General features: G+C 39.3%; 1 protein-coding gene across 1 annotated transcript in view; it reads left to right on the forward strand.

The window, feature by feature from the left end:
* Positions 1–930: 930 nt before the first annotated feature.
* LOC139140100 (neuronal acetylcholine receptor subunit alpha-10-like) overlaps positions 931–25,931 on the forward strand; it is a 36,968-nt gene continuing 11,967 nt past the window's right edge. Inside the window, exons 1-2 of the mRNA XM_070709120.1 lie at positions 931–1,304; positions 25,480–25,644. Coding sequence (XP_070565221.1) covers positions 25,596–25,644 — 49 coding nt within the window. The 5' untranslated portion in view covers positions 931–1,304; positions 25,480–25,595. The remainder of the gene's footprint in view (positions 1,305–25,479; positions 25,645–25,931) is intronic.

Genomic DNA, 25,931 nt, shown 5'->3' on the forward strand with positions numbered 1-25,931 from the left:
AGAATAGAACTTCCAAGTCAATCACCGGCACCTGAAGTAGTGCTGTGCGTTACTGTTCACGTTAAATTCTCGCCGAAGGTCAAACACGAGAGTGGATGTCGATCATCTGAGAACATTCAATGGAGGGTCACCTTCTGATATTTTTGATCTGGAAGTTCGAAATGATCTTTCGGGACTAAAATTAGGAGCCAAACCAATTTGTAAGCTTGGGCTTCTAATATCGAATATTGTAAGCTTATAAAGTGCATTGAAACTGACCTTGCTGCTTTCAATCAATACTGTCGGGCATCTACTGTGTATCAAGTATAGCAGTGAGCTCGAGCCATTAAACTGACATTTGCGTTTGCTAAACAAAAGTCTATTTCGAATTCATGGTTAGAAAGAAAATTGAATCTGTAAGTCATACACGGATTATGAAGACGGCGTGCAAATTGATTTTCTAGGATAAAAATAAGCTGCTCCGATAAGAGGAAATTATTGCTTTTTCAGCAAGGTGATCTTAATTTTTTGCATCACGTATCCGGCATCAGGGAATTTATTGAACATAGAAGACCTTCATCTGTATTATTTCAGTGATGCACTCAATCTAGCAAGCCGGTTGAATAATTTAGACCCGTCTAACAGTGGGATCAAGGCGTTTTGTATTAAGTCGTACAGCGATCTCCCTGTCAATCAAATTACCAACACATTTTAATGAACATTACTGTATGAAAAGTGCTTCAATCTCTTTCGTGAAATTCATTTTCGACTTCCCCTTCGGCGAGTTGTACTTTCGCAAAGCATGACGGGACGTGATGTCGTGCTTTTCGCCTTCCCATAACCGGCTACGTGATACAGTTCGGCAGCTTCCTGGTAGCAGTCACGTGACTCCAGGCCTGGCAACGCTGCCAACTGATAGACTGTATAGTTGACTCTGTCGCTCACTCCTTCATAAGGGAAAACACGTTCATCCCGGGCTATAACACCGCCGCTGTTGGTCTTCCTTCAGCGATATTTGATACCACCGGGGAGAAGAAGTCGTCGTTTCTGGACTCCGGACGGGAACCCTAATCTATATTTACTCTGAAGGTCGAATGACAAGTATGAACACTATCGCCGAGGACTAATTTTTGTGAAAAAAAAAATACCGGCCATCATAGTTGACGGCTTGCAGTGCCAACGTATGGTGAGAGACATCAGATCGTATGTAACGATCAAAGTCTTTGGAAGCTCCACGTATCAGGGAAAACCATACACCGCCATACAACATCCCGATTGATAAAAATCTCCCGGGAACCGATACGCATCGCACGTCAAGTATCAAGGTAATGTAGTTTTTAATCTGTTGTTGTATCTCATTTTACATGTCAAAAGAAACTAGTGGAACTTTGAGATAAAAATGTGTGGCGCATTTTAGGTTGCCATTATGGTTTTATCATACGAAATCGCATATTTGATTGGTGTGAAAAAAAAATGAACGGTTTTTTGTACTATAATTTGTATAAGTTTAACTAATATATAGTTAGTACACAAAACGCTTAAGTAAGCTTCCGAGACCGGACGTCGACGTCTTTATTGCAGTTCTGCTGAAAATCTCAATTCGATTTTCGGTAATATGGCATGAAGGTATGTACTACGAAGTGCTCTGATTTGTATCGAGGCTTTGCTCTATTCTATAACTCTAGTTCTCGCTTCAGTTAACCGGTAGTTTTTTTTTCCATCAAAACCTTGTCCACTGTTTCATCTCTCGATGAACCCAATGTTCTGTAAAGTGGCGATCGTTAGTCAAAGCGGCGAGGACGGCCGTCTCTGCTCTGCTCTGAACTATAGTTTCGTAAACGGCCGCCGTCGAGCGGTTACCTTTCCCAGTTCTTTGAAGTCGGACAATCCTTCGGTTTCGAAAGCTCAACACAACCATTTAGCCTGTAGTAGCGTCAACTCTCCACAAAATGTGGCCGTTTTATGACCAATACTAAAAAAAATGACGTAATTGAAGAAGGCAGCTCGCTGTCAAAAATTGTCGTGACTTCATGACACTCTTGGCTTACGGTGACAGAAGCCGCCAATGGTGCACTATGGTCTCTATACGCAATGGTCGTTTAGCAGGCAGACTATAGCTATGAGAATAGGAACGTTGTCAATCGTCGAATTGCTTTCATGAATTGGAATGACATCCTAAAATTTAAAATCGCTATATACTTCGCAGACGATAAATTTTAATCCTATAAAATTCCGGGAAATTCCATGTGACTTAACAATACCTTAATCTAAAAATAATAAAGCAAATGCGAACGATTCGGTTTTTTGAATTCAGAATACAAATTGACATTTACGTTGAACCAATCAATTGCCATTACATATACAAGTTGTTCGACCTTACACGGCAGCAACTATTAGATTGACACAACGTCTTATGCTAAATTTAGAAGTATTACACAACTGTGAGTTTGGAGCTGCCTGTATCTTTGACATCGCGTGTTCCTTCACGGCATTGCTGTTTAATATTCCCCTAACACCGACGGTTGCTTCAGCTAGCAAATTGGCATACCTCAGCCGTCGTGAAAGTGTTGTGACGACCGTTTGTGACGACCGTTTTTATTGGTTGTTGCACATTTTCCGGCGATAGAGACTTTGTCAGGTGTAGCCAACGGAGCTATTCATCGAAAAAGCTATTCCAGAAGCAATTTTTGAGGGCAGGGGAAAGTTTAATTTTAACTGTGAGTTTGGAGCTGCCTGTATCTTTGACATCGCGTGTTCCTTCACGGCATTGCTGTTTAATATTCCCCTAACACCGACGGTTGCTTCAGCTAGCAAATTGGCATACCTCAGCCGTCGTGAAAGTGTTGTGACGACCGTTTGTGACGACCGTTTTTATTGGTTGTTGCACATTTTCCGGCGATAGAGACTTTGTCAGGTGTAGCCAACGGAGCTATTCATCGAAAAAGCTATTCCAGAAGCAATTTTTGAGGGCAGGGGAAAGTTTAATTTTGCTAGGGCAGGGGACATGTTTTTAGGTGGTAGGGGAACAAATTTTAGGGTTTTTTTTGTAGGGCAGGGCGGATATCGGTTGATTGTCCTGGGGACAGGGCTTGGCAAAAACTTTTTGAGGGGAATTGTTTCCAGGGCAGGGGAAATTGGCAAGTTTTTTTCGCCACAGGGCGAGGGAGCTTCAAAAATTCACAGTGGGGAGGGGAAACAGGCAAAAATAAGTGGGGAGTGGGTAAAAATGAAGTTTGAGTGTGGGAGGGTAAGTCGAAAAATTTTCTGTGGGAGGGCAAATTATGAACAGCTAATTAATTACCCTCTTTACTAAAAATCAGTCAGTTCACATTATTTGTCATGCACAACATATCTTGTCATAGTAAGGACCTTTTTAAAAGTGCATTGTTCGTTGGATGCACCTGCTTTGTATTCGCTAGATATCTATTCAGCTTGAGACCCAAGTACACGCGATTCCATCTATGATGATGGTTGTGTGGGTGGACGGACATCTTGGAACGGGGTAAATCGGACATCTTAGAACGGGATAAATAAAAGCGATGACCTGTTCCACGTTTACGAGTAGAAATGGTCACCTATGCAGTTGTCATACTATCCAACACCACTGCTGTCGTCCAATATTAAGGAAATTCCCGGAAGCTCTCTTTAAAAAAGTAGTTTTTTTTTTTATAAACAAACAGTTCCATTTCTATTAGCAGAGGTCGACAATACGTAGGATGATTGGATTTCTTTGTAATAATTCAAAAAAATAAAAACCTGTTGTTGATTAGATGGCAACAGATAAGATTGGCATTCAACAGATCAGTCAATTCTATATCCCATCTTAACGCTCTTTTTGACATACTTACGGTAATAAGTATATATATATATATATATATATATATATATATATATATATATATATATATATATATATAACACACATACATACATACATATATACATATATATATATATATATATATATATATATATATATATATATATATATATATATATATATATATATATACCAGTACATAATTTTTGATAAAAGCATTGGCGCCTAATTCATCTAATTTCTCCTTTAGTAGATGTTACAACATTGGCCTATTTATATGCAGAAAGAGGTTCTTAAAAAACTGAGGATGTCGGAAATCAAACGGTTGACCCAATTATAGAGGCTGCTGAGTATGGCGGTCATTGTGTAAGGGATCAACCACAACCTTAGGAGGGGTAGTGAAAATGGGAGGGGGAACGCTCGAAGATCGAAAACAGTTATGGTTAACTATGAGGGGGGGGGGGGTATTTCCCAGGACCGTCCCAGCCACGGTCTCGAACCCTGGCCATTTAAACTACAATAGTTGACAACAAAAATTATGGATATTATCTTTAGCCTTGCCGCTTTTGCAAACAAATAGTCGCATGAATGGAACCTCAACAAAAAAGAGGCTCAAAGTAATTAGTGAAAAATTGTGCATGCTCTTCCTCCTCCGAATGATATTTTAGCCTTTCATGGATCAACGAAATATTGTTGTTGTCATACCAAGTGCTTAATTCTCCAAGACATTTGTTTGCCCAATCCCTAGTCGTGGTGTTCGTTTACTGAAAAACACCCATTATGGGTTAGGGTGTGTTTTAGCTGAAGCTATAACGCTTTGGATTCGCTCAATGTAACGCAGCACGGCTGAGCCTCGGTTATTCAACATCAACAATACCAAAACTGAATACGAATTATGAAGTTTTTGACAACTATCAGTTTATACTGAAAGCTTACGTTCATTTTTGGAATCAATCACATTTGTTTTATGATTAATGACCCCGGATCACATTTTGTGAAGGGAGGAGCGCCTCCAGCGGCAATGAACATGACATCAAACGAGATGAAATTAACTCTTATGAGATGATTGTATCAAATCATACCAAATCAAATGATCGTAAAATGTCTCTCCAGGGTCATTATTTTATCACAGGATCGGTAGCGCATCAGAAAAACAACCGACCGTCCAGAATAGCTGTATTCGCGATTAATCCACGTCCCCGACGCATAAAGTACCCGGTTCTATTATGGATTTCTTCAAGGCCTTGGCACATGAAAAAAATCTGTGTGTGTTTCACGTGTTACGAATTTTACAATTCATGTCACGAAAAGCGGTTTTTATTTTCGTTTTCAAATTCGGATAATATTGCATTCCTTGTTCCCAATTTTCTCTGACTCGATAAGAAAATTACTTGAACGCCGGTGCTTCGGGTAACATGATTTTCTCGATATATATATTTTTGCTCGAACGGCGGGGGCAATATTAAATCCGATGGACCATGGTAAAAATATTCACATGTCAGCCAAGCTTATGTCGTCATGCTCCGGGCACTCCTTGTACATTCGAAAATGAAAGTTGATGCTAAAAGATGCTACACACCGAGGCCAGCCTCTCCTGGTCACATCTCTGTTAAATTTCCAAATTGATTATTAAGGTAATCTCTGATAGTGTCTGAATTATATATGTCCATAGTTGGAAGCTCTGTGTTAGATTATTTCTTTCCGAGAGGCAGATAATCTGCGGCAGTAGACGAGTTACCGGGCACAGTAAAAGGGTGCCGCAGTTTTGTTCCTTTTGAGTGTGCACCCTGATACCCTGGGAGCAAACTACCTCCAAATGGCATCCGGGAATTCGAATTCTAAAGCCGTGTGACAGGCAGCAAAACAAGGGCTAGTCAAGGGCTAGGAACGGTAATAAGACCCCAGTACTCGATGTTCGCCAATACAATCACCTGCAACTTTCGTTTAACGGTTCGGCCACCGATGCCGACATGAGAGAAAATGCCGAGAGAGTTTGACCGGTTGACCTCGCTGTTAATTTTATGCAGGAAATTACAATAACAATGCTTGGTCGAATGACGCAGTGCCTTGAGGGTGGGATCGCCAGTGGTATAGGGGGAGGAGTACCTTCCCGATGGTGATAAGTGGTGCGGATTACCGTCGCCTAGGTGACTTGCGTTGCAAATACCTGGACTGAACCCACGCGTGGACTGAACCATTTGGTTTTTTTTGGGTGTCGATGGTACTTTGACAATAAAAGTAAAGATGCACAGATATCGAGTTTATTGTCTTGTTTATGAGCGGCCAGTATTTCCAACAGCATGAATTACGTGCATTTGCCCTAGAAGAAATAAATAATTTCGAATAAAACATCGCGAATATAACTACATTCCTTAAGCTCGACGTACCCCAAAGAACCATGAAATCGCCCGACTTTCGATTGAAGAGATGAGTTTTGCCAAACCGCGTATACAGAAAAAGTGGCAGATGACTTTATTTTTAGAATCATAGACAGTATAGCGAGATGTAAAAAATGTGAAAGAGGCTCCCCATCTAACTATCCTAAATGTTTTTGTGTCGAGTTTGTGTTTGATTCGTTTCGAAAATGTGTTCCTACATTCTTATCCGATTGTGTGTGTTAATAAAAATGTTTGTTTCGCTTTGGATATTTGTAGAGAAGTTTGGATTAGTGTGTACGGTAATGTTTTTTTTGTGTGGGGAAAGCTTATGGCGAGACGCAGCCGGACCTATGTTGTTACAAAAGTTGATAGAGTCGCCCTTTGACGCTTGCGTTTCGAAACCCGAGTGTGGTTTCTCATCAGTCGCGGTGTAGATTCTTTCCTTAGTTTGTGTTTGTGAAAATTTATTTTAATGCATTTTAGTGGTCTTGCTTTTCGATTAGCGAGGCAAGTATATTAATTTTTGGTCACGTTGTGAGTCCGTTTGGTGGTTCGGTTTGTTTGTTTGTTCTATGTTTCTTTACTTCGGTAAATTTTGTTTTGACTGGTGTGTCTTTTAGATTTTTGCGGAGGTTTGTGAATTTTTAGGCAATAAGTACCACTGGGGGTACATATTTTATGTTTATTGGATCAAGATACTCACAAGTATCCTGGTTGATGTGCTTGTTCTCGTACATTTTGATTCATAGTTCGTTTACTTTGTTTACTGTTTGTTCTGGCTTGTTGTGTATAATACTGAGTGTTGCGTAATTGCCTTTCGCATTCGAGTACGTAATCGTTTGTGTTGACAATGACGAAAACCCGACCCTTGTCGAGGGTTTTTTTCCCCGAAATTTGTCTATTGTTTGCAAGCTGGTTTATCGCGATTCTTTTAGCACGCGACATGTTTCCATGTTTGAAAGGGTATCTCTAGAAGTGCGAGTTTAGCAGCTTCAGATAGCTTTCAAGTTTTTGGTGTTTGTTGTTTGTGGAGCCCAATTTGACTTTTCTTTGAATTTGTGTTGTTGCGATTGTTTGTGTCTCACGATGTAGCGTAGTCACATTTTACGACTTTATTTGTTGAAATCCTGAGGTGGTTTTATTCTGTTTGGTTTTGTTGGCGTCCGAATTAATTTTAAGGCCTTTGCCTAGTACTATTTTTCGGAGTTTCATAGTTTGAGCGATGATAGGTTGTTGTTGAATTTCATGTTGTTGTCGGCTTTTCTTTGGAAATAGCTGATTTATTTCCACGGCCATTTTTTCTGTCACGTTATTTTTATGTGTACGATTTTTGTTATTTCTTTTAAGTGTTTGTGTGTTCTATGTCATTTTATGGGTTTTTTGGGTAGTTCTCTTTTTGGAGTGTTTGGTGGCCCTGAAAAGGGCCGCTTGGTATGGGTTTTTGTTAGCGCTTGGCGCGTTTGTTTTGGCGATGAGCCTATAGCTTTTTTATGCTTCTTTTCGCCGATTCGATGTGCTTGGTAAGTAGGTGTTTGCCGCCTTCTTGTCACTGTGTGTGCGTACATGGACAGTCTGCATAGCCCTTGAATGTGGTCTCGATTTTGATCAAACCATGGAGGTACCTCCATGATCAAACTTACAATTTAGGAGTATATATCAAAACTGATAAATGATTTATGTTTTCACATGGGTTCACAAAAAGTTTCGCCCCGGTGTTCATTTTTGGCCAGGAATCCATCTACCCACCCTTTACAGAGTAGTAAGCTTATGGGGCAAGTAAATATGGATGCGCCGGTGCGATTCAACGACCAACCTCTATATCGCATCGAAAGTCAACAATTTTACGGCACGGACTATGATTTTATAAGTTTATACACAGTCCCTCGTGGATAGAGAGACTGTGGTTTATATAAAAATTATAAGGCGCGGGGTATTATATATTGACTGATTACTGTAGCTATAGATAGGCTACATTCAGGACGGGCAGCGACGGGCAGTAATTAGTAGGCAAAACCACGGTCCCTCCACAGAGGGACCGTGGCAAAACAGGTGGTTTTCACCGTGGGCAGAACTCGGTGCAATGATACTGAACATTAATAGTTAGCCTGTCACCTTGAAGGTAATGCTGTAGGTGAAACAAGTAAGCTTACTTCAAACGCACGATGGTACAAACATTCCTACCTCCATGGTACAAACAACACCACAAGTGAAACGTACACATAGAAATACACGCGTTCCTACGTTGTGCCCACCCGGGCCACGCGATTAAAATATGACTGATACTGCTGGATAGTGTTAATTGGGTCGGTAAACAGTCAACTAATAGTTTAATTGACTACCTGGGTGATTGGCAGGTCGTGTCCAACGACGCATATGCAAAGCAGGCCAAAAGACAAAAGCCCCCAAAGTTATTGACAGCTGGCCAGGGGTCACCATGAATACGTAATGAAGCTTCACTACGCAGAAACTGCGTAGTCAAGCCCTTCTTAACCGGTCAAACTCTCTCGGCATTTTCCGGCATGGAGTGTGTTTCTTTCAGTGTCCCTCACCCTCCCCCCAACGGTTATGATAAAATCTACTGCAGGCTCATCGCCCCCCACAGGATCGTTTACTCAGCTGAATTAAATCTTTACATTAGTAAAGATCCCCATTTACTTGCATAATCGCAGAACTTTGATAGAACTCAGTGCTTTCTTGTAACCGATTCAGATCCGGCCCACATATTTTTCCAGTCTCTTCAACTTTCTACGTTTGTCGGCGAACGGCTGAGAAGAGACGGCGAGGAAAATGTCAGCTGTGCTATTGCAGCTGTTTTGTGATTAGATTTGCAAGAAAATGTCTCGCCGATTTCGTTATCTATTCTCAGCGTTCGTTTGTTGACAAAGAGCATCGGGTCGCTTGGAACTTGCAAAATGGCAGCAAAACAAGGGCTAGTCACTGACTCATACGAGAGACTCGGTCGAAAGTGTCACTATTGATTTTAGCATCCCTACTCCCAAGCTGTTAGGTCACGATACTGCATTATGGGAGATAAAGCTTTAACTCCGCAACGCTATTTACTTTGGGATTACAGATGCATCTGTCTCAATGCACCACGTCATCTTGAGTGTTGTATGTGAGCGTGAGATTAACTTCGTAGCGGACTTCGAATGGAACTGAAACTAATTTCCTTCCTTGAACACGCGCCTTTTTATCGAAAGTACCAATTTAGTTACTGGATGGGTCTCACTCTTGTTGCTCCCATAGAAGCCATGTAAAGGTCACATCGACTCTAATAGTTTGAAAAGTACGATGGCCTTGTAACTTTGATAGCCATATTTTGGGAGTGAAAAGACACGGCCTCCGCGCTGAAGCAAAATATGAGCATAATTCAAACCAGATACCAATTTGAAATTCTAAACCGTTGGCCCAGGCAAGAATTTAATCATGCAAGCGGTGCTTTTGGGCAGGACAGACAACTTTCGATAACTTTGGCCAGTTGGAAAAATATCAGTTTGTTCAAATATGATTTATTCAGCTCTCTCTCATATTGAGGGGTTCTATGAATGAGATTTCATGTTGATGCCTAGTGACAGCGTTATAGTACAGCGCTGCAGTTAAAGTAGAGACATCCTTGTTTGTTGCGATCGATATAACGAACATAACTCAGTCGTATCCTGTGTTTCACGTTTGGATTTAATATGGTATTAAGTACGAACGAATTATATTGAAAGCCTTGGATTGTTTCAACCGAAAAAAACGGTGACTTTTGCCTGTGATGTAAGCTTGATTAATTGCATATTTTAATGACTAAAATCTCTCTGAACAGTCTTTTTATCACAAGATTGGTGACATTGGTTTCTAAACTGCAATTTTCATGCACAAAAATAGCAACCCTCCCCAGATGTCACAGTCCCTATCAATAATATCTTAATTGACATAATTTATAATTTCTCATTTGACCTTTGAACTTTCAAAGAATCCTTTTTGATTTTACAAATAATCTCTTGGGTGAAATTCCAATATCATATTTGTTTTTCAAATCTGCTTTTTCAAACATATTATTCTCATCACATACATTATTTAATATCAATTGTCAAACATTTATAAGAGCACAGATTTAGCTAGTTTGGTATTGTAAAAATATTATTCATAGTTTCCTCGCAGACCATAATGTATAGTGAATCAACATTTTTGTGAAATTCTAATCTCCAATTTCTTGCACACACATGCACCTGTAACCACCTAGTCTAATCAAGTACATTAATATCAATAATCAAGAGTCTATAGATACACAGATTTAGCTACTTTTGTATTCAAAAAAATATTCATAGTTTCCTTATATGCTACAATGAATAGTGAATCAACATTTCGGTAAAATTCCAAAATCAATTTTTTTGCCATAACTCCATACAAACCTCCGTAAAATTTGACTGCTCAATCACTGATTGTAAAATTTGACCTCCTAAAAACGCTTTCGTAAAAGTCAACCGCCCTAATTTCGATCGACCCCCCCCCTAAAAAAACGAATGCTCCCTTACATCTCTTTGTCGCCTCACTGCCCGTTGGCAAGCTCTGAAATAACCAATCCGTACTTTCTGCCTGCCAAGCCTCTTCGGGTCTTTTTCAAATGGCTCGTCGAGCAAGAGAGAATGAAATTTCCCCTATTCGCTGATTAGCCTAACCGTTTCCCGCCCGCTCGTACCATGACGGAGAAATATTGCTCGTCCGACGGGAAATCGCTTACGATCTGCTTTTTGCAGCCTTGTAGGCTACCCCGAGTATCTTCAAATGAACTAACTTAACTACACCAAGCCCCCTCGCCCTCGAACACACTGCAAACCTTAATGTAGGGTACAGAGAAATTCCATCTTGCAAAAATATCATGTTCGATCAATATAAATCGATTTGATTGTTAAGAAGGTACTTCATTCAACAGAAATCGCGCCAATAGACAGCGATTATTAGTCGATCTAATTAGCGGCAGTACAACCGACATGTTTCCGGAGCAGTTGCCCCGCGAATGATTTCACATGCATTTGTTGCTGTGAGCGTTGAATTAAGAAACATGACTTACATGTCAATGGTTGAGAATCAATACAATTCAATCGAACAAAGATTGTCAGACACGGGCAAAAAAGAAGGACAAATTCAATAAGGTTGGCAATATCGGGAATAATAACATCAAGATTACTCATTTACGACTAGAATTACGGTCAAATTGCTTATAATCTGTCGACAGACAGCAAGAAATGGAAAACGTCAAACACACCTATACAAGCGCATTTTAATTAAAACTTCTTTGAAAGAGCAATGTTTGAGGGATTAACAGTGTGCATACAGCTATCCTGTGTAACGCAAGATGAACCACTGTCCTGTGATAGGCACTTTTCTAAGATTGTACTGTGAAGTTATAATAACGCAATAATGGTTCAAATGAAGAGCGAGAGAGCCAGACATTTTATGCTTGTAGAACAGTAACGACAGATGTTTCCTTTAAACTGCCCTTCCATCGGCCGTCGTATCACTATCTAGTCGTTTGCCGAAAACAGAACCGGTGATGTGCATGATAAACTGTCGCTGATGTGTATAAATGGTAGATCGCATGTGCAAGATACAAGTCAAATGTCGACAATCTGCATTTATAGGAACATCGACACATGCTCACTAATAAGTTAATTTTTGCAATGCACAGTAATTAATTCAGTTTTGTTCGACCAGCTACAACCGTATATTTTCAATTTGTGGGCGAAAATCTGTGACCGAGTTAAAGCGAGGAAACACACTCACACATGCGCATCAATCGTTCATCTTGTCTCTGTTTCAGGTTGTTTAACGACTGGCATTTTCATTCAGTTCCGATTTCGTTATTGCAAAAACTTAGCGTCATAATTACTTCGGGTAGAAACCGCTGATGCCCTGCCTGTTAAATACTTGCAAGCGAACAAAAAATTGCACATGCGCAAATCGACGACCCACTACCTTTAAATGACCGACAGATATAAGTTCTTCCTAAACGTAACGGTAGGAGAAAATAGTCTGTCCTAAACAGGGCTTGGTACAATTTTATCCCATTAAGCCACCCAGGGCCTTGAAGCAAGCTTTAAATTATTTTTCGCGTTACTGCCCACCTGACAAAAGTACCATTCAAAGTCATACTGTAACCATAGTTATTATCACAGTCTGATCTCTATAGAATGTATTTACGGCAGTCGATCATTAAATATTGGCGATTTTATTGTACACAAGTCTCCATTATATTCGAAGAAAATTGCGAGGTGGGTAGGAAACTGGGTAATTTTCAACAGTACAGAGTTACGTCCAACAATGACTGGATCATAAAGCAATGCGAAAATATCATTTTGTATATGAGCTGGGAAGAACTGATTTGTAGAAGCACGTACAATGATGCAGTAATATGAAGAGAAAGGGATGAACCCAACGCGGTAAAATTCGTCAGCTGGTTAACCATTAATCGTTTCAACGGCATTTCCTGTTAAATATGAATTTCTTTAGATCTAGCAGCTCAAATCAAGGCTAGGATGTCATATCTAGTACTTGTACACAATGCCAAGTAAGGTTTGCATAATCGACAATTGGCCCTTGAGTTATGTATAACCTTCGTCACATCCAGCGTCCTTCAAAACGTGACGCTGGATCCCGGGACCCCCCTCCCCAAACCCGACGCCACACATCAAGTCCCGTGGCCGTTGTCAATCAATTTTCCATCACAGCAATGTGAGCGAGCGGCCATCAAAGGCGAGACAGAAATATAAGTTATGATCCGTGCGCATGTATCTCACTTGGCCTCGTAGGATGTCCTGCCATTTGCAATTTAAGTACCGACGGAAACTTAAATGAGCGTTGACAAACTGTGCATGCTTTCAAAAAAATGAACTTTCGCGCTCAAAGCTCAACGTTAAGATTTCATCAAATTTTAATGTTTTGAGGTCAGACCTGCATACAAGTACACTCGGGCGAGATATTGTTTCGCAAAGAAGCACATCATGTTTTCATAGATCTAATTGACCTAATTACAGTTTGCGTCTTTAATGTCCAATTCAGGGATCAATTTGTAGGAATATGAACTTTTTTCACTTAAACAGCAATTTTAATATCAGTGTTTTCGAGAAAGCGATCGCGTGACGCTAATATCGCATGACTGTTATGCAGTAATGCTGACGGCTATAGACATGTATTTATCCTTTAAGTGTTTTCATCGCGTGGCTAAAGAACGCATCGTAGTATTTTACTTGATTTGCAGATGCTTCCTTCTCGTCCAAAGTACTCGTCGGTGTGCACAACAGCAGATGTTGCCATATGCATGTGCATCGATTTTTGAACCCTAACATCAGAACATCGACGACCTTTCTCCTCTACAAAGATGACGTCATGCATGACCTCAGAGATTCCTGTATAGGTGCAACGGCCTCAATTAGTGTCATAGAGTTATGCGTCTGTAGACATGTCACGTACAAGGCCACTGAGAGCTCTTTGCGCAATTATCCTTCGGAGGCATTGTTTCTGCTTTGGCCGATTATTAACAGTTCATCAGGCTTATTCTAAAATCTTTGAAAATTGACAAACGTAGCAGCTTTATACCGTTGGGTAAACAATTCTTAACGCATATTCTTGGAAACACCTCATATGTAGATATGCTGTTATGATTGTGAAATTATTAACCTTTGTCGAAATTTGAAGAATATGAATATCCAATTCTCGCAAATTAGTTCCAATCACGTTTGATGTAGTTTGAACCAAAGCATACCTTACATCAGTCCTTGAAGCCTTAGTCAATGTTATGTGTACTTCAAAAAACCCTGAAAAACGGAAAACTTCAGTTAAAACTTTGCTCAAATAATTTTTGAGCAATATCCTTGAGGCAAGTAAAAGATAAAGAAAGAAAACAAAGTAATTGATGTTATTATAATTGAATAATTTACTTTCATCTTCTTGGTTCAGAAATTAAACTATTTGCTTTCATAATGACCGTTGAACTCAACATGTTGCTTTTTATTTTCAATGTTTGCCTCAGGCACAGGTATTATAAATGATGACAATGGATTTCTTGTGTTTGATAAGAACGTCTTCGACTGGCATTCTACTTAAAGTAATAAACATTCTCTCCAACATAATCCAACACAAAAGCTAACCATCTGTATACGAGTGATATCCAGTGAAAGTGTAAAATATCAAGTACAAACAACGTTCGGGAAAATCGGGTTGGTTTTAGAAGCGCGCAGTAATTTTGGGCTGACTGCCTAGCTATTGGAAAATCATTTAGACTATTGAACTTTTAAAAATTAAAACCGTTTCCATCATGTCTGTCCATGATCTTGGTTTTGGCATTTGCCGCCAAAATGATCGTTCAGTCCTTTCCTCTTGGAAGTTTTGACATAGTGGTGTGAACAACAGTTTTGTCACTTATAATATTTTCCAACGATATGTTTGTCTTTCTGATGTAGAAATCAGGAAATCATCAAGGGTTTATTACAAGGAGTTTGGGTGGTCGATAAAACGATATGACCTATTTGACTGTTGGACAACTGAGGACCCAGTCAACGCTAAGTCACGTGATTTATAAACGGCTCATTACGGAGAGACTTCAGATGATCGCTATTGCTTCTGGCAATTTGTGTTGAAAGATGAAGTTGCAAGCTTTGATACCGCGAAAGGATTTTTATTCTCTCTCACGGATGTACACGATTCCTGATCATTATCATACGATCCATACAATCGCTATGCATTTCAATTTCGTGCAATTTGGTCGTTCCTGTCAATTCGCGGGGACATCAGACAAAGGCACGTTGGAAAAGGGCACGTGTGCTCTCTCGAGATTGCTCCCAAAATTACTTTCGCAAAATTCGACAATGACAGCCTGTTGATTAGTTGTGTGCCATTCTCTCAGCGAGAGGTGAACAGAGCTGAAGAAGACATCATGTTGACCAGAACAGCGACGTTTGTAGGGACCTGATTGTGTCTTACCTCTGTCAACACGCTTAGGTTTGGCGCCGGTACCTTATTATGTTATCGTATGTCTAATGATAATAGCAGGGGAAAAATTGATCCACCTCGAAATAATCACTGAAAGTGTCTCAAAAGAGTTCACATGCCGAAATTCTTTTAAATGAGAGATGATTTTTGTCATGCGGGGTTGAGGATTTGAGTCTTGTGCTCTATTCGTTCCACTGTTTGAATGCTACGACTGAGTACAGTTCCAATTTTGTATACCCATAATACATTTCACTTTTCCTCATTTATTGGTGATAAGGACTCATAGGTATCCTAGGGTGGCATTGCAAGCCAGTGTGCGAAGTCTTTCTTGTCCAAGTTGGAGATTGATTACAGAAACTGCAAAGTGTTGTCATCATTATATGAGATATTTTTTTTCAAATTCACAATACTTGAACAACTTGGTATTCTTTCAGTATATTGTTTTGCATGACACGTTCGGGAAACATTAATAAAAGAAAGTGAGAAAGATGGCCATACTATCCCATACGATATGATATGATATGATATGATAGGATATGATATGATATGATATGATATGATATGATATCATATGATATGATATCATATGATATGATATCATATGATATGATATCATATGATATGATATGATGTCGTGTGATATGTACAATAACCTTATGTAAATCTGCGTGCACTACATAACATCCAACAGCAGAAGAGTATTCAAACGACATCATGTCATGAAGTGGCATAATATGGCGCAACATAACACCAGACACTGTTACACATTTTGTCCGAATTTGCTGTCACGATTCGTTATTTTAAGGCCACGTGGTCAGTTACACGCAAAGAGCCCAGTTACCGGTTAATTGTTTCCAAAACTGTTTATACCGGTTAACAGTTCGGGTCAACTGTTAACGCATGCGCACATTCTAGAACGCTTAAAGAATACGTGCATGTCGTCTGCGACCGAGACGAGTGATAGCAGAGGAACTTCTCGATTTTTCCGGGAGAAAATTGGATGAGGTTTGATACAAACATTTACGACTGACCACTGATGTAAGAATATACGTTTGCTGCCCGAAGGCATTTGAGTCGCCCAAAACAGCCTGTTAGTTACGAAAGGCTGTGGGAAACAGCTTGTTTTCGGACAATTCTCGGGCAGCAAACTTATGCTGTTACGTTCATGGCCAGTCATTATTTTGTGGAGGGATGGTGATTATGTGTATAAACACAGAGGAACATAGACAGTCTATGTTTCTCTGTGGTATAAAGTAACACAACATAGTACATGATAACAAACCATGACATGACATGACATGATATGACATGGCATGAGATGCACTAAGGAAGGGTCACCATACTTTATACTATAGGCCTACATATTAAAACCATGTCATACCATACCCGGGACCACACAGTACCATACCATACCATACAGGGCTCGAAATTAACTTTTTTCCCTGGTAGTCCCATTGGGCTACCATTTTCTGAAGTTGGTAGCCAAGTGACAAAGTCTGGTAGCCCATGCATGAATGAAGAGGTTTTTTGTAAAGTATATTTTTATTTATATCTAGACAATGAAAGATTTATTTTGCATGATTCTATCCAGGAAGTGAATTTTCTAGTCATTTGACATCAATACCTGCAGATCATAGCCTAGAAGAACGGTATAGCATGTATAGTGGACAACGGTGACGCCTCAATGTTTGACGATCTATTCACTCATAGGCAGAGCTTATACATCAATTTTGATATTTTCCATGACTGTCACAACGACGTTTCACTCAGCACGTGTAAAGATAATATGGCTAAAAATAGATTGACTATGAATTTTAGGATGACAACTTGGTACGGTCATGTTCCTAATACTTTCGTGGCAGTTTTGGCTATATTTCTCCACCATAGTAAAATATCATGGAATGATCTCGTACACTTCGGAAAGCGTAATTTGTGGATGGCCCGACAGCTTTTTCTTTGCAGTTTGAATAATTTTGTGTTTAATTGTGATTGATACATTGTGATTAAATAAGTATGAAAATGAATTTTTATTAGCCATCATTTCCCAAGCCTGTCATCCAAGTACATCAGTTCAGATGATATTTTATTGAAAGTTTGCCGCGACAAATTCGATAGTAGCAGTGTCGCCTTTAAATTTGCATAACAAATTCATAGTCTTGCCTTTCTGTGTCCAGCTAGCTAGGTTGACTGTATGAGCGTCAGTCATCTCACTGCGATCAACATCATGTCACTCACTTAGTAATTTCATGTCCCAGGCTTTGGTAGTCCGTGTGGGCTACCATTTCATGGGTTTTTTGTAGCCCCAGGGAAAAGTTGATAGTCTGTGGACGCGGGACTACCGCTTATTTCGAGCCCTGCCATACCATACCATACCATACCATACCATACCATACGGCGCTATACTACACTTTTATACAACAATTTGCTACACTACTGTAAAAAATACATGCAAATATAACGTTGTTTTAATGAACATTTCTAACGTTGCGATTTGTTGTAAAACCCCGTGGCTCTACTTAATAGAATTTCCAATTATAGACCTCGAATTCGATAAGTGAAAGCTTCTCCGAGAATTTCCTGTCGTCATTGCTCATTGAGTCGTAAAATTGCCATTTTCTGTCGTCTCCTTTTCGCACGCCTGCTTATCGAGATCCAACCAATCTGTTGGTCAGTGTAGAGACATACGCGAAATGATGAAAACGGCGAAAGGGGTAGAAACTTGAAAACATTTAAGTAGAATAATGGCAACGTGACTGATCAAGGCCCAGCTTTCATTGAAAACGTTGTCGTGATGAGTTCAACAGACCGGGTTCAAGTACAATTGTAGTACAATGAGGAAACCATTAAAATAAAAAAATTTGATTAGTTTTAAATTAGTTCTAGCCTCGAAAATGAAAGACTTAAACTTTTAATCAAATTTTCATCATGTGAACTCTAAATTATTCTCGTTCAAAATCAAGAAAAAAATTCGGTGTCCTCCTGCAAATTTTGGTACTAAAGAAATAAGTTACTCATATTTACCAAAATTTGAAATTCAAAATAGCAGTCATCCTTGTGCGATCTCTATGGGAAAAAAAATTAAATACCTGATTTTCACAAAACTAGGCCGGACCCGGCTTCATTCATTAACTCCATAGGCTTCAAGATGAGGCCTCAATATCTGTCCCCGAGGCGCGCTTGCAGTCTGAAGTTTTATTCGCATCATTACACAGTGGGTTTGCTATAAACGTGTTTCACTACGTGAATCCAATCGTTCGATGAGTTACGATGTCATGGACAGTTATCAAGAGCAAGTTTTAAACGCTCTTTTTGTCATAGGGTGCATTTTTAGAATAATCTACTAGACTAGCTATAAATATTTGCACATCCCATATTTGGCATAGGTAGGTAGTATCCAAATCATTGGCAGTTATATGCACGTCGTCATGCAAGAATTCGCTCTATTATACTTTTCAGTAAGGTTTACATAAAATACCACTTGGCATAAAAAGAATCGATTGGTGGCACAATGACCCATCGTTTATGAACCAAATATGATGCAACATAAGTCAATCAACGGTCCCTCCTGGACCGTGGTTAATCTACGCTAAAGCATAACGCTGTAGATAGGTTTGCAGTGGCTTGTAGACCTGTTTTCCAATTAACTATAAATAAACTACCGTCTTAAGATTCAGCCGAAACAATTCATACCGGATGGTCTTCGGGGTGCGATGAAAGTCTGATAAATGTTTCATTGTATATAAATTTTAACGTCCGTCATAATAGTGAAGTACCACTGGGCAATGGATCGCTATCAACTAGCAGTTAATATGTAAATGAGCTAATTATTCTACCTGGCAATAAGTGAATTATCTATTCTTATGAACTTTTAATGGCATTACACTGCGCATGTCAGTAAATATGTGTGTGATACCCAGTTGCGTTGCCCTTTACCGTCTGAAGCCATCTTCACCGAATTCCGCACACTATGATTCTATACAGTGTAGTCATAATTGCGATATGCGATCTTATCTTTGTATATCAGAAAAGCTGCACATTATCAATGCTGACAAATCTACACTGTTACACAAACGCTCTGAGTTGGTTTCAAAATGTCGCCACCAAAACAAATATTATCTATCAAATTTTAACACCATGTAGAACTATAATGGTACATCTGGTTTCAATCATACTTGAATAACAGAACCAATGTTGCTTTTATATAATGGAATTTATTCTGACAGTCGTACAATGTCAACAGGAGTTCCCCAAGGATCTATTCTTGGCCCGCTCCTGTTTTTGACTTAAGTTAATGATCTACCCATAGTTGTCTGTATTTTCCCTTTCACATTACGAGGTCATTGCATTGCGCATGTTAGAGATGGGAGAGCTGGTGCTTTTGACGTTATGGTGTTATGGTTGGGAAGTAAAATTTGCTGTTGGCCATGACAAACACTCTGACAGCCGTCACGTATCCACGGTGTATTCTGATTGGCATGTTTGGCCATGAATGAATAACCTTGCCGATCGTTTATCGCATGGATGTTTAATATCATCGCTGAATTGAGTTATAAAAGGTAAAATGGTATGCCAACTGCCATAGCATTTTAACGTTATAGACCTACAGCTGACAAATTAAATCAAACGTCGTGACTTTTTAGTCATTCTCATAACAACTGTTTTATAGGAAGCCATTTTCTACTATGATGGGGTCGTATCTATGGCACTTCAATTGATCGTTCTGATTTCACGACTGATTTTGAAATTTAAAGTTGTTCCAGAATTCCACTACAATCTCGAGTATCTTTCTAAAATATACCTCCCAGAAGTGCGAAAATTATTGAAGGTTCATGTTGTGTGCGCCTCGAAAGTGAACGACTCAAACTTTTGCTTAAACTTTCCTAATGACACTTTAAACCATTCTTTTGCCAAATCAAGAATAAAAATAAGGGATCTCTGCACAAAGGTTTTTGTTCTGGAAAAACAAACTACCTAATATTTACAGACATTTGAAATTCAAAATGGCCGCCATTCCTGTGCTAACTCTACGGGGAAAAATAAAGATTTTCGATTTAAAAAAAACTAAGGCTATGAAATTTTTTCTTACTCCAAGAGCTTCAAAACGAGCTCCCACAAGTAGTAGACCGGAAAAGTATTGCACAAATTTTTAAGGTAGAACGCGCCTCGGGGACAGATATTCGGACTCTCAAACTTTTTCAATTTTTCTGATCTACCACTTGTTGGGGTTCGTTTTAAAGCTCTTGGTGTAAGAAAACTTTTCACTGGCTTAGTTTCTCGAAATTCGAAAATCTTATTTTTTTCTCCATAGAGTTAACACAGGGATGGCGGTCATTTTGAATTTCAAATATCGGTAAATCTTGAGTGATTTGTTTCTCTAGTACCAAAATTTGCACGGTGACCCCCGATTTTTATTCTTGATTTTGAAAGAGAATGGTTGAAATATTCTTTGAGGAAAGTTTGAGAAAAACTTTAAGTCTTTTACTTTCGAGGTGCATATACTACCTTAATTCACTTAGGGCCTACTGGGGAATCCAATGTTGCATCGTTTACGATAGTACCGGGCAAACATGGATGTCTGGTGAATCGGCGAGAATGTATATCTTGCTCATATGCCTGTATGTACAGTGTACGTGCCATTTTGATTTTTGATATCGTCGCAACCTATCGACGTTTCCTCTAGAATCTGTCGTCATCATGTTATTGTAGCTCGTAGTCCAGTCCGGGGCATATGCTTCTTGCCCTCTAGTGTGCATGGAGAGTGTGTCACGATTCTAGCAACTTGAAAAGCCACGCTGTGGCAGGCAATATAGAAAAGCAACCTTTATGCGTTCATCGTCATTCATAGACTGAAATTTTGCGCTCCAGAAACAAGGGATTCAAAGCCTGTTGCAAAATAAACGGGTCTTCTTGTCTAAATCGTTCTCCTTTCAGAACATTGTAGCGGTAAAACGTGGTAAATTTTTGTCGTGAAATCTTAGTTAAACTTAAAATCTAAAAGTTTTACTCTTAATCATGAAAAGCACACCGGTAGCATTAAATCCTATGGCGGAGAAAGTATACATTAATAATTTAAAATATAGGAAAACATGATCTTATAAAATCTTGACTTTTTCAGTTTAAATCTAAAAATACAATATATGGAACGCTACCACTCTAAAATAGACTGTCAAAATGATAAAATACAATTCTCGGCTCTACTAACAAAGAGCCATGAACATCTAATCAATGTATCCCTAATCTCTTATCGTCTGACACTCTATACATTTGCGTTTTTCAGGTGACATAGTCTCAGAGAGCCAAAATTGAAACTACTTAATGCGTTTGCCCAGTAAGTAAGCGAATAGAATCGCGCTTTACGTGAAATATCGACGGTTTGAGACCGAAAACCATACGGGTTGTTTTTCTCCGCGCCAGCTACCGATGGAATCTCCAACTTAAAGGTGATTATGGTAAATAAACTGCAGTTACGCTTCAAAATACAATGAGAACGCCGTAAGATTTATTCCCTACATGGTTATCACTGGCTCTGAAGTTTACTAGAAATTTGACAAAATACACAAATTTCATTTTCACAAAAACATTTCTATCAAACCTCTCCTTAAAATGAATCAACGATCAAAAAATCGTTTACCTTCATATTAAACCCTTTTGAAAGTGTATGAAAGCCATCAAACTTAATACGAAGTGACACTCTTAATTTCTTGAACTTACTCGGCTGGCAAAAGCCTGACATGTTCGCTAAATCAAGGCGACGTTTGCTTCTCAGATGCAGTGTCACCAGAGAAAGAAAATCATTGAACAGTTTTCTGACATTATACAATGCCGACAACCGTAATACATTCCAGCATTAAGAGACTCGGCACGGAATTCCGACCGCCTGTCGGCTGGTAAGTTGACTTTCCAACCTTGGAATGTATGAAATCAGGAAGTCAAATACTTGCCAGAAAAAAGCGAGTGAATTCTCCCAGTCGGGGACCTGTTCAATGCACCCTTCATAACACTGCCATTTACGGCTTTTTTTGTGAACCGCGCCCATTAGAATTTTGACCCACAGCTGAATTGGTCGAAGTAATCAGATTAAATGTCAGATGTGATTTGTTCAGCGCCCTGTTTGAGTATTCGCCTGGCTTTGTTAGGTAAGCATGGAAATATAAAGCAAGCCAGAACGCCAAGTTATCAATGGAGCAATCCACAGCAAAGTCGACCTATCTCCATTCAATTCTTTAAAGTGCATATCCACGCCTATTTAGAAATTGCAGCTGCCTTCGGAGCTGTTAGGATTCTAAATCAATCAGAAAATTAGACTGACGTCCTTAATGCGAAGGACAGCGAGAACCCGGCGTGGACAAGTTTTGATAGTGTCCCTGGGAAGGTCTGTATGAGAAAGGAGATACTGTACTCTATCAATGCGGCCCTTATCGGGTGTTTTCAAATATCCATTTCTACGTTTCGATATCGTCGATGGCATGTCTTCACGTTAGTGTTAATAGGTTCTACTGAAACGAGGTTTAATTTATTTAGGTCTCTGTAATACGTCTATAGTTGAAGTGTGCTTTTACATCCACTGTATGTTTGTCAATTTACAACACTCGCCTCGGACGCAGCTTATCGAGTCCATCGAAAGTGATGACGCACGTCGTTCTCCATGTCTTTCTGCACTCGCTAATCTGGTTTCTTCTTTAAAGGAGATCGTCTTCCCGTGTCAATGGTGAAGAAACGACGGCTTTGGATCGCTCGCTAATAGTATTCCAGATCATATATGTCGGTTAAATACATTTTGAAATAGCCTCGGGGATAAAGAATTTTCCCCGCCGTATATAGAAAAGTTTCGCTTATTTTTCTCCTCGGAATTTCTGCTTCACATGTCTCCTTGAAGCTGTGAGATATAGAGCGTCGATTTTCGAAAGATTCTCATAGATAACTTCAATCGAAAATTCCGACTTGCTTCAGAAAATACGTCTTTTCAAATAGGAAAACCCTGCGAGAAAAATCACTTCTCGGTTTTCTTTGGCGTTTTTTAACTTTGTGAATAAAATAACGGGATATTGTGCGTTCAACAAAGCCTGGCTTCCCCAAATGCATTATAAATCGTGACATTTTCAACAAGGGCTTGCCGCACTAGCGATGAAATTTAATCCGAAATACCGTTAATTTTGTCAGAGTATCTGGACAGGGTATGTAAATGGCACCAGTCTCACCATATTATGGCCTTCGTATTCTCGTCTCAACCACACACTGATGCAATTACGCTACTCTTTGCCGCAGCGACTATTTACTTTTCATACTCGCGGGCAATATGGGGGGGAATTGAGTTGGATTCTTTTCTCGAGACTGAGGTAAATGCGAATGTGAAGAATTTGACTCGTGCATGAATACACAGGATTTCTCAAGGGTACGTTTGACATCACATAAGGTCATTCTCTCAGGCGTACAGTCTACTGCACCCCTGCAACTAAATTAAACCAGATACGTATGTTTGGAAATTGACCTTCAAAGGTCATTGGCATGAAACTGAGGAATAAGAAGACCATGAACTGGTAAAGTTAATGATAGTCTGAGAATGATTTGTTTTTCACCTCAGCGTCTATACGGTGGATAACCGATCAAGTCCACGCTGCAAATGACACACAAAGTCAGTTCTGAATAAGTTTACTTCAAGCGAAAAGGAAATGGGCGTAACCCCAAAATTGATGAGCCGGTGTCCATATCTCTGTACATTTGATTATATATATATGTCAAAATACAGGAAATAAACAACAGAAAAAAAAACCTACCTGAAAACGTATTTCCATTGTGGTCCCAAGAGAAACAAAGCGCTATAAGTTACACAAGCGACGATTTCACGATGCTGTATTCATGTACCAAATACCAAATTGTAAAAGCTTAGAGGAAATCATCATTAGCCTACTGTGCAGTCATAAAAAACTTTTAACCTCTGTGTAGCAGAAGGGTACAAGTCTGTTCTGGACGAGTTCAAAATGTGTATATATATATATATATATATTATATATATATATATATATATATATATATATATATATATATATATATATATATATATATATATATATATATATATAGATATATAGATATTTTATATATTATATATATATATATATATATATATATATATATATATATATATATATATATATATATAATATATATATATAATACAGTCGTTACAGGGAATTCGGCAATAGCCAACCCTATCTCGTTAATTTCACGGAGTTGTCCGTATACCCCGAGGCGAAGACGATAACTTGTTAAAATCACATTTCTCTGCATCGCAGTCCGTGAAGAGCGAATACTCAATTCTGATTGACATGTGTTCTCTATTTCGATTCAATATCCTTCATCGTTTCCATCTGGGTTGATGGAGAGTGCAAAATTGTCCTAAACTCAATCATCGCCCAACTGATTATTTGACCTGTCGCAATTAAAAAACCTTAGTCCTAAGATGTCTGTCGTATTTTCAATGTGGCAATAAAAATCCGTCACTGTTAAGAAGTAAATATAGTTACATTTTGTTCCGCAACGCGGTCATTCATTCGTGAGGATAAACTAACGCTAGTATCTCGACGATGAACTTCCTCAATAAGGGAATAAGATTTATCACCTCTTCAAGAAGACCCCGCCACCCCTCCCAAAAATGGAATGGTTCATCCCTTATGACACCCATCATTTCCCTATTCAAGTTTTGACATAATTGCTATGCCAAAAGTGAAAGACGAAAGAAGGGATCAACTTGTTTGTATTTGTACAATTTCCGCTTTTCTCTCATCGTTATCATCATCCTTTATTTCCTGATGAATTTTGTAACACAACGAATGCAGAAACTTCATATTCTGCCGACAGATTTCGGGTAAGCGCACCAATTGAAAGTTAATATATATCATCTGTCTTGAGATGCTTTCTCTAGGCAGTGGTCGCCTCTGTGCGTGTTTGGTAATTCCACTTTATTCAAACTGTCATATGCGCGTATATCATCGGTGAAGAGACGTGTGGACAGAGATCGATCTGGCGGCAGGGTCAAGCTAAAAGAGGATCTCAAGAAAGATAGACTGATTGCCCTTGACTCAATTGTGGGTAACATTAGGTTACGTACTATCGAGTTACTGGAAAATTATATCATATGTTTCATCGGTGAATCACCATCGCAGCTCCTAGATTCAAAGTCTTTCCACTCCGACTCGCTCGCGCCCTCTCTCCTGAGCGTTGTTTTCGTGGTGAACTTGAGGGATTCCTTTCAAGATTTTTTATTTCAGGCAGAATGTTTCTGTCGCAAATGTGACTCACGTATACTATTTCTTTTTAACTTTTCTACAGCCTGACTTGGTTGATGGATGAGGGGAACTAAGTATGGACAAAGTAGGATATTTTGGACACGGTGACGTAGCGTGACCACGTGATACATCGATACTATCTCCCACGGAACCTGCGCCATGGCTCACATGAAGTGGCTTATGTTATTTGTATTCACTTTTATTCAAGGTATATATTCAAACGAGGCTACGGCTCTCTTTTCATCTGAGCTCTGTATCAATCGAATCAAGAGCCATCGCCGTAAACTCCATTTCGGTTTTGGACTTGCAACCAAAAGCAAACACCCTGTGCCGGTTGTTTTGAAGCTTCCGTTAGTAAAACTGATGCACCTGATATCATGTGACGATATCTTTCAGGATAATTTTATCTGTCCCAAGATACCACACGCTAAATCCAATACGTGAATTCATTCATGTCGCCGATATATGGCAGGAAATGTGCTCACTGCCCCTCAA

The sequence above is a fragment of the Ptychodera flava genome, chromosome 9 (assembly GCF_041260155.1).
Source record: "Ptychodera flava strain L36383 chromosome 9, AS_Pfla_20210202, whole genome shotgun sequence".
Taxonomy (NCBI): Eukaryota; Metazoa; Hemichordata; class Enteropneusta; family Ptychoderidae; genus Ptychodera; species Ptychodera flava.